General features: G+C 50.7%; 1 protein-coding gene across 2 annotated transcripts; it reads left to right on the forward strand.

The window, feature by feature from the left end:
- Positions 1-1,558: 1,558 nt before the first annotated feature.
- Positions 1,559-9,703, forward strand: LOC109781790 (uncharacterized). Of its 2 annotated transcripts, XM_040387109.3 has the most exons (4): positions 1,559-1,902; positions 3,286-4,140; positions 7,365-8,786; positions 8,925-9,703. In XM_040387109.3, the coding sequence occupies exons 1-4, from the start codon at positions 1,891-1,893 to the stop codon at positions 9,135-9,137; spliced, it is 2,502 nt and encodes an 833-aa protein (XP_040243043.1). In that variant the 5' UTR covers positions 1,559-1,890; the 3' UTR covers positions 9,138-9,703. The 2 variants fall into 2 exon arrangements, with proteins under 2 accessions (XP_040243043.1, XP_020195982.1); XM_020340393.4 differs by having other exon boundaries at positions 7,365-9,703.
- The last annotated feature ends 287 nt before the right edge of the window (positions 9,704-9,990 follow it).

Below are 9,990 nucleotides of genomic sequence, written 5' to 3' on the forward strand. Positions count from 1 at the left end.
TCGCAAACTTCCACCATACAAGAAGAAAAACCTGGCCCAGCACGCATAAACATACAAGAAGAAAAACCTGGCGCACCCATACATGGGCCGGCCCAGCACGCGCTGCAGGCGCCAGTTTGCGAAAATGCGTACAAATGGGCGCCTGCAGCGCTAATTTGCGAAAATGCGTACTGGGCACCTGCAGCGCTAAATAGGAAACGCATGTACGCTGAGCCCCGAACTTCAGCCGCCCTCATTAGATCTAGATTATCCAATATGTGGGATGATATGTTATGCTGGGCTTTATTTTAGAAAAACGATTAAAAACATCCGGCTGATTTCTCACTCGCGTAAACCGCGTCGCTCGCCAACCATGTGTCCCTCTGTGGACCGACATATCGGCTCTCTCTCGTCCCACCTTATCTCTTCACAGCCGCACGACCACGGGCGCTCTCTTTCCTGTATCTCATTCTCCTCCACCGCTAGAAGCATCCGCTAGCGCCGCCGCAATCCGCCGTAGCCTACGGCTCTTGCGCGGTCATAATCCGTTGTCGCGTCGCAGCACTCCCGTAGCCAACGGCGCTGCACCGCAGTTTCCCCCGCGCTGCATCGTATCTTCCGTCGTCGGAGTCGCAACTTTCTGCCATGGCCACCGCGCTGCGTCGCAGCACCCGCCATGGCCGCCGGCGCTGCATCGCAGCTTTCGCCGTTGTCGCCTCGCGCTGCGTCGCAAACTTCCACCATGGCCGCCCTGCTACGTCGCCGAGCAACGCTGCATCGCAGCATCCCCCATGGCCGCCAACGCTGCATCTCAATTTCCACCGTCGTTGCTGCCTGCTGCTTTGCAGCTTCTGCCATTGGCGCCAGCGCTGCATCTCAGTTTCCACCGTTGTCGCTGCCTGCCGCGCTGCAACTTCCGCCATGGCCGCCATGCTGCATCGCAGCACTCGTCGCCGTCGATGGAGCTTCGCCGGGGGAGCCAGTGTTGCGATGAAGCTCCGTCGAGGCCGTCTAGTGCTTCAATGGAGCTTCGCCGGCGGGCCAACAGTGCTGCAATGGAGCTTCGCCGGTAGCCGTCGGGGCTGGGATGAAGCATCATCGAAGCGGCATGTGTTTCAATGGAACATCGCCGGCGGCGGCAAGTGCTGCGGTGAAGCGCCGCCTCGCCGATGTTGTCGTTGCAGTGAAGCCGCGGCGGCTACCTGGGCTCCGATGCAGCCGGCTGCTGCTGGTGCTGCGAGGTCGAAGCAAGAGAGGGGCCTGTTGTACGATGCGAGGAAGAGATCGTGTGTGCGTTGACCATGCAGACCAGCTGAGAGAAAGGATCCGACGGGTGTGATGGGGCTGATCGAACGGTCAGGGAGGCGGCTTAAATCTTCCTGGCATCAACCGGTTGATTTGTAGCACTGGCCTTTTATTTTATCATCAGCTATTGTAAACGATTTATTACTCATTTGATGAGTAAAGTTCTATTTTTGTTTTTTTTAGTGCATAAAACCAATCACATGGCCCATCGCCGGCCCAGCCCGGCCAGCAATTTGCTGGTCTACCTTGTCCACACCACACCACCAATCTCTGTGTCGCTGTCGCCGTTCTCTTCTTTCTTTCTCTTGTTCGTGTCTTTAAAGCCCGACTCGCCTCGCCTCTCTCTCCCCGTCTCTGCCTCCTCTCCGAACCACCACCGCGCCCAGACGGCAGGCCCTCACCGTACTCTACTCCCGGCGGCGTGCAGCTGCTCTCTGCTTGTAGCGCGCTCGGCTCCCGCAACCGCCGCTCAATCTCTTCCCGTGGGACCTGCAGATTCTGTTGTTTGTCTGGCCGGCGTCGTCCGTTTCCCGGGCGCGACAAGAGAATCGGAGGGCCCGCGTGCTCGGAGCTACGAAGGCTTCGCCGCGGCGGAGCCTCGCCTGCATGGAGACTAAGGTTTTCCTCGCTTCCCTGCTCCCTCCTCCAATCTTACATTTCTTCTCCGCTTAGGATGATGCCGTTGCTGTTTGGTGCGCGTCTCGCGTCCTCGTTGCTGTGCCGTGCTTCGGCCGCGGGCGCTTCCCTTCCGTGATCGCACAGATTTTTAGGTTTGCTTAGCGTGTGTCCGTGCGCGCGCGCCTCGTTGGACAGCCTGGATTTCAGGATTTGGTTAGCGCGGCCCGGGGTTCTCCGCTTCGCTGCTCCATGCCGGGGAGGCCCGTGGCTTTGCTCCCGGCCTTGTGCGGGAGGTGCCCCACGAGTTTGATGGGGTGGCTGGCAGTGTATGTTGGTACTGGGCATGGGATTTGAAGAACGCAATGGTGCGTGTCGGGGTCTTGGAAGTACGGATTTGCTCGCCGTGGTGGCCCAGATTTGGGTGCTGTGGCGAGCGATTGAGAGTTACGCACCGCCTAGGTTGACGGTAGGTTGTTGTCATTGTTCCCTGCTTGACGCCCGATAAGTAATTGGCAGTGCTACTTGATATTGGGTGGTTCAATCTGCGACAGACTGCAGTTTTGCTTATTTTTTGAAGCATTCTACAATTGTGAGTCATGTCCTCCTCAGCAGTGGTTATACTACAATATGATTTGCGTTGCCTTTATTTGCTTCCAACTTGGTGTTTACACTCTTTTTTTGCCATGTACTCCCTCCGTAAACAACTTTAGTGATCTAAACGCTCTTATATTTGTTTACGGAGGGAGTATATTGTAATTCGCTCGCACAATAGGCTTTGTTGACTTTTGGAGCTTTGAAGGTCTCAGTTTGATGGTCCATGTTGTCCTGCTTACAGTTGCATTTTATCTTTAATATCATCGCTGGGAGCTTGCCATGAACAAGCGTTTTGCAAATTGTTTTGTGTACCTCTCAAAACTTAACCCCTTTTGAGAAACCATTTCGTCCTCAGTCTTGTGTGAGGTGGATTTGATGAATGTGGGTTACTTATGGGGCCTAAGTTGAACTCTGGACGTGTGTTACGTATTTCCGCCAAAGTTGCTCATCCTGTATGTAGTAAACTATTTCTGCTCAATACTTTCCTGTTGAGTGTGGTGTTCTATCGCCGGAGATACAATAGTGACGCATCACAGGATTAAGCTAGTATATAAGAACTCTAATAGAAGTACCCAGGCCTCAAAAATTTCATGTGTTGAATTTCTTTTGAATAGTTGTTTTCTCTCACCGAAGTCCTGAATGAGATCTGTTAACGACGTACCCTTCTGGCTCATATACTTAAAAACAAGCCATTGTAGTTACTAATGTTGATTATATACATGTTTTCTTAATCAATTTAAATATGTGATCTATCTCAACAAATTACATTTTTTCTTCTGATTTTGGTAGATGGAGTCACTTGAACTCAAAGACAATGGTGAAACCCAACCATCTTTAGAAGCTTCGATTGCTTCAGATGTGATATATGACAAAGCACCTGTATGTCCACGCATTGGAAGTGAATACCAGGCAGAAATCCCCAATCTGTCCACAGAGATTGAGCGCCATCGGCTCATGACCAGCACACCAGAAAGCATCGTACTTGGTTATGATTACCCTGGTATGATTGGGTTAGCTATACCAATCATGTGGGTACCAAGTGAAGTCCATAAGGAGGACGATTTGCGAAGGCAGCATTCTTCAGAATCCGAAGCAAGAGCTAGCGACCAAGGCGAGGATAGTCAGATGACCTCAATTTACCCAATCAGAAATAATACAAATGCCCATGATTCAACATACCAGGATCAACATTCAATGCTGCCTGTTAATCAGATAGAATCTTGCATCAATCAAGCACATGATGAGAACTTGGCTCCATTCTCTACTCAAGAAGGTCCAGGTTTTACCAATAAGTCGTTGACCCAGCAAGGGGAAATCGAGCAATTTACTCCACTGCCTGGTTTGTCCAGTTCGCTTTGGAGTGGTACTGAGGCAGAATGTTTTCTTCTCGGGCTCTACATTTTCGGCAAAAATCTAAGCCTGTTGAGCAGGTTTCTTGGTAATAAGACCGTTGGGGATGTACTCTCATACTACTATGGAATGTTCTACAAAAGAAACGCTTATAAAAGATGGTCGGACTGCAGAAAAGCAAGAACTACAAGATGCATTATTGGGGAACGCATCTTTACAGGTTGGCGACAGCAGGAGATTATATCTCGTTTGAAATCTGTAATCCTCGAAGGAGTTCATGATTCATTGATCGAGGTACGTTGCAAATGTAGGCCATAGAAATAATTTTGATCTCTTTTGCCTTTAGTTTTCGTTTGCTGGTTAATTAGTGAAAGGGCTCAATATGAAATCATCCCCATGATCAGATGAGTTCTGTCAGTTTGACCCTCACTTTGAACACTTTTTTTGTACATTCTAGCATTCACTATGCCCTTCCGTGGCTAGATTTGTTTTCCTCATTTCTCTTTTAACTTAGATTGTCCGAAGGAACGGTTTGTGCAAAGTCCAATTCTACTCAATTTTCTTATTTTGATGTGCAATATTGAAAAAAAAATCTCTCTGTTATGACCGGCATATTAGGGGCTTAGCCCAGTTAGTTGTGGCCCAGTTTATCTTATCGTTATTAGGGGCTTAGCCCAATTATCTTATTAGGAGGATTATATAAACTCGTGTAAGGACCCGTTTTGGGATTAAGCAAGAAGCCATCATATTTTCTCGGCTTCCTTAGGGAGCTGGGAGACCTAACCCTAGCCGCCGCCCCTGCGCTCTCTCTCGCGCGCTCGCGCACGCAACAACGGCGCCCCAGCACCGGCGACCACGCCATCCCTCCTTCCACCCCTACAACCTGAGAGCACGCCCTGGTAGGGATCCGGTTCCTACCAATTTGGCATTAGAGAGCTTCGGTGTGATCATGTCCTCGCCGCCGCCCACCCCGATCCTCCCGCTGCCGACCGCGACGACCGCCCCGATGGCCACCACGGCCAGCGCCCCACTCTTGCCGGTGTCGGTCACCTCCATCGCGCCCGTCCCCGTCGTCTTCACCCCGGAGGAGATGACGGCTGCCATCCGGGATCTCACCCAGGCGGTCGCGGGCATCTGCACGTTCCTCGCGAGATCCTATGGGCCGTAGCCGCCTGTGCCCTTCGCCGCCGCAGCAGTCGCCATCCTCGGCGACCCCCGTTGCCGCCGCCATGCAGCAGCTGCCGTGGCAGCCACCACCAGCGACGAACCCCGGCGCCTCCACCATGCAGCAGGGGCAACAGCTGCAGCCGCCGCCACCGGCGACCGCGGCCCTGGGCATCCCGACGACGGGCCCGGGGGTGCCCATCCACCAGGTCCGGTTTCCCCAGCCGCCGTCTCCGTTACCGGCCTGGCTCGCCGGGTCCCTTGAGCCGGTCTACACGACGGCCTCGGTCGGGCCACACGGGATGCTCCCGCCGGCGACGCACCCGGCCATGCAGTTTGGCGGGTCCTCGGGCTCTGCCGAACCCTTCGCCAGCGTCGACGGGCCCCTGTTCCAGGGCGGCACCCTGATGCCCGCCTACTCGGCCCTGTCATCCTCGCTGCTCCGTGCCGACGAGGCGTACCCGCCCGTCGTCCACGCCCAGCCGCCGCCGAGATTCTCCAAGCTGGAGTTCGCAACCTACGACGGCACGGTCGACCCCCTGAATTGGCTCAACCAATGCGACCAAATTTTCAGGGGGCAGCGCACGCTCGTGTCCGACCGCACCTGGATCGCCTCGTAACATCTCCGAGGAGCCGCGCAGACGTGGTACTACGCCCTCGAACAGGACGAGGGCGGCATGCCACCATGGGAGCGCTTCCGCGATTTGTGCCTCTTGCGCTTCGGTCCGCCTATACGCGGGAGCCGTCTGGCGGAGCTTGGGCGTCTTCCGTTCCTCACCTAGGTGCAAGACTTCGCCGACCGCTTCCAGGCACTGGCGTGCCATGCCCCCGGCGTTTCGGCTCGTTAGCGGGCTGAGCTCTTCGTCGGCTGCCTACCGGACCACATCCGCGTGGACATGGAGATGCGCGGGCCACCGGACCTCCAGACGGCCATGTACTACACCCGCGCGTTCGAGCGTCGCACGGTGGCCATCCAGCAGGCGCCACCGCCCCGGGCCGCTGGGCCACCACCCTGGCCGGAAGTTCCCGCACAGGGTCGGCCTGCCTAGGCTCCCGCGGCGCCCCTCGCCGCCGCTGCGGCACGCCCGTTCCGCCGGCTCACCCCGGCCGAGCAACTCGAGCGTCGCCGCCAAGGGTTGTGCTTCAACTGCGATGAGCCCTACGTACCAGGCCACGTCTGCCCACGACTCTTCTACCTGGAGGTTGCAGAGTACATTGAGGAGGACCCCGCCGCCGCCGGGCTCGGCGACCAGCCCGCCCCAGTTGACGTGGAGGTGTTTGGCGGCCGTTGATCTTCCCCGCCTTCTAGCTCGAGGACGAGCTGTTTGTGCAGGCGGGGAGAGATGTTATGACCGGCATATTAGGGGCTTAGCCCAGTTAGTTGTGGCCCAGTTTATCTTATCGTTATTAGGGGCTTAGCCCAATTATCTTATTAGGAGGATTATATAAACTCGTGTAAGGACCCATTTTGGGATTAAGCAAGAAGCAATCATATTTGCTCGGCTTCCTTAGGGAGCCGGGAGACCTAACCCTAGCCGCCGCCCCTGCGCTCTCTCTCTCGCGCGCGCACGCAACGACGGCGCCCCAGCGCCGGCGACCACGCCTTCCTCCACGCCATCCCTCCTTTCACCCCTACAACCTGAGAGCACGCCCTGCTAGGGATCCGGTTCCTACTACTCTCACTTGTCTTTGTCACTTTTCTTCTGGTTTTTTTTTTTCTTTTTCTCTCTCTGTTGATGTCGAAGAGTTGTTGCTGGTGCTGCACACATGGTCATTCTTTAAACATGCGAATGCATGTATGTCTTTGAAGGGAAGTAGGGAACCAATCCATTGAAGTCATCAATTCCGTTTTCCCCAGTTTAACTGGCTGCTCTCAAGTTTTAAAAACTTCTCTTTCGAGATTATCTCTAGTTCGAGCTTTTGATTCCACTTGCATTGTTCAAAATAGCACGTTTGAACTTGATTTTTCTTCATTTTATACTACTCCAAATCTCCATAGTTCAGGCAGCTCCGTCTGTTTAGTGCTCTACTTCAATTGTATATCAGTATATCTGACTACTCTGATGCAGTTTATATAGATGTTCAGTTACGATTATGAACCTGAAACCTGAAAACCAAAGCCATTGCAGGTGCTTGGTATTGTTTAATCCATTTGGCTGTCCTGATTTCTTCTTATTTTTCTAGCTTTAATTATGTACTTGGTATTGTTTAATCCGTTATTCCTAGGACAAATAAACGAGTGAAATCGTGTTGATCCAAAGCCAAAAAACAAATATATTCTTCCATCATCCATTTCCATATGAATTATATTGCTTTGTTTTTACCAGGAATTGTATTACTTTCGCTTGTTGCAGATTTTCAAATCTTTCAACGCCGGACAAGCATCTTTAGAGGATCTTGTCTTTGCTATAAAATCCTCTGTTGGAACAGAAGCTTTTGTGGAGGCTGTTGGAATTGGTAAAGGGAAGCATGATTTGACTGGATATGTTCTGGACCGATCTAAACCAAACCAAGCTCCTTCTGTTCACCCTGACATACCTACAGGCAAAGATTGTTCCTTGCTTGCTTCGGAAGATATAATTAAGTTCTTAACAGGTGGTTTCAGAATAAGCAAGACAAGATCTAATGAACTTTTCTGGGAAGCTGTCTGGCCCCGTTTGCTTGCAAGAGGGTGGCGTTCAGAGCAGTCAAAAGATGTCAGAACAACTAAGAATTGCCTTGTGTTTCTTGTGCCAGGTATCAAGAAATTCTCAAGAAGGAAACTCACTAAAGGCACTCATTATTTTGATTCTGTCAGCGATGTTCTTAAGCGAGTTGCGGCCGATCCCGTTCTTCTTGAGGTAGAAATTGGCGGAGCGGACAATGGTGTTACTGCTGAGCAGTGTGGATATGCTACAGACATGAGTCTGAACCATGATGGTCCTTTGGATGGATATCAGGAGCTTCCAAAGTTCACAATTATCGATACTACCTTGGTCCAAGGGGAAGAGCCCTCCAGAGTCAGAGAGCTGAGGAAATTACCACCTGATGTAAATGTCCATTTTGGTCCTTCACGTGATTCTTATAATACTGTGAGTGTCAGTTCCTCAGAGGAACAAGATGCGGAAGATCAATCATCAGATGACCAGGCAGATTGTCGACAAGTTACAGCTGATGTGAATGATGCTGAAATAGTTTCAGTATGCCATGCGGGCAAAGAAAACCAAGTCAATTCATTGCAAAACATGTTGGCTGCACCATCCTCGAGTTTTCCAGTCAATGGCCATTCTTCTAATGGCAGTATTGAAAAAACTGATATGACATGCCTCTTTGGTCCCAAAACAAAGACCGAAAGGCTCGAGTATTTAACCCCAGTGTCAAAGCACAGAAGCTTATCCAGCTGTAGCAATGATCAGACCAGTCAGCACAGCTTTTCTTTCTCGAGAGGACATGGTTTAGAGAGAAAGAAAATCAAGCCGCTGTGGACTTCAACAAAACCAACTGCAGCTGATGTCAGTGACAATTTTCGGACTAAAATAATTGCGAGATATTCCACGAAGGAGAAGCCATGCGAGCAGATAACAGTTGCATCAAACTCTTGTACCACTGACAGATCAAACGAGAAGGTGAATGTGTCCAGTTTAAATGAGGACAAGTCATCTGAGTGCAAGGTCGAGGTGGTGCCTAAAGTTTGTTCAAAGATCAGAACCGCTGAGGCAAAAGTTGCCAAAGAAGGGGCGCAGGTTACTAGTTTGGTTAAACCGGAGACATCACTAGATGATAAGACAAGCACGAGGGTATGTATCGCTTCATCAGACGATCATGGTTACATGAAAGCTGAGGAAGGCCTTGCCGTTTCAAACAGCGATTGTGTCCATGATGTTTCAGAGGCAATAGGACAACCTGCTAACCTGCAACCCGATCTGGCTTCACAGGTGAAGTCTCGGAGGCATGGAACCAGGAACAGACCTCCGACTGCAAAAGCTTTGGAAGCACTTGCCTTGGGGTTCCTTGGAGGAAAGCGTAAGGGTGAACCCAAAAACCCTGGGACAAGCAGGCCCCCCCAGAGAGCTTGCAAATCCTTGGTTTGTACGCCTACAAGCAGTGACACAGACAAGTCCAGCATGGAGGTTGATTTGCAACAGTGAACAGATTGTTACGTGTTTCTTGGTGCAAAAAAGGGCACCATATTGACATTGTGGATGATCAATATTAAGTGAAACATTAATTAGGTCTTCAGCTTCAACTAGACTTCCCCGTGGCGTTCAAAACATTTTTGAAGTCTCGGTTCTAAACCGTAAAGTATGGCGCATTAAACTATCAAGTAGTCATTATACCGAGCTTGTCAAACGTTCATAACGTCTGCATCTGCTCCTGCAATAGGTCTGTCACTTAATGATGCATTAAGAACATAATTCTTTTGTGCAGCAATGAGAATAATCCTCAGATCGCGAGTTGTCTGCATCGATCTTCCCTTATGAGGCACCTTGCACTTTGTGATTCGTAATATTTACAATGCAATGGCCAACTGGTGGAGTAGTATGTCTGTGAAGTCTTTGCAAAACGCAACTTGTACTTAATATATTATGGATCGGAGAGAGTAGTAGCCAATTTATTACTCCCTCTGTCCCAAAATGAGTGTCTCAACTTTGTACTAACTCTAGTACTCCCTCCGTTCCTAAATATAAGTCTTTTTAGAGGTTTCAAATGAACTACAACATATAGATGTATATAGACATATTTTAGAGTGTAGATTCACGCATTTTGCTTCGTATGTAGTCCCTTGTTGTAATCTCTAAAAAGACTTATATTTGGAAACAGAGGGAGTACAAAGTTCTACCCCTCTCCGTCCGAAAATACTTGTCATCAAAATAGATAAAAAGTGATGTATCTAGAACTACAATACGTTTAGTTACATCCCCTTTTGATGTATCTAGACGGAGGGGGTACTAAGCTTGAGACACTTATTTTGGGATGGAGGAAGTATGTGCTTACATGATA

Source organism: Aegilops tauschii, chromosome 4, assembly GCF_002575655.3.
Source record: "Aegilops tauschii subsp. strangulata cultivar AL8/78 chromosome 4, Aet v6.0, whole genome shotgun sequence".
NCBI classification, from domain to species: Eukaryota; Viridiplantae; Streptophyta; class Magnoliopsida; order Poales; family Poaceae; genus Aegilops; species Aegilops tauschii.

Bases quoted from the DNA above. Each gene is read 5' to 3' on its own strand.
- LOC109781790 (XM_020340393.4), top strand. The intron at 4,141-7,364 runs GTACGTTGCAAA...CGCTTGTTGCAG, and splicing joins TTCATGATTCATTGATCGAG to ATTTTCAAATCTTTCAACGC.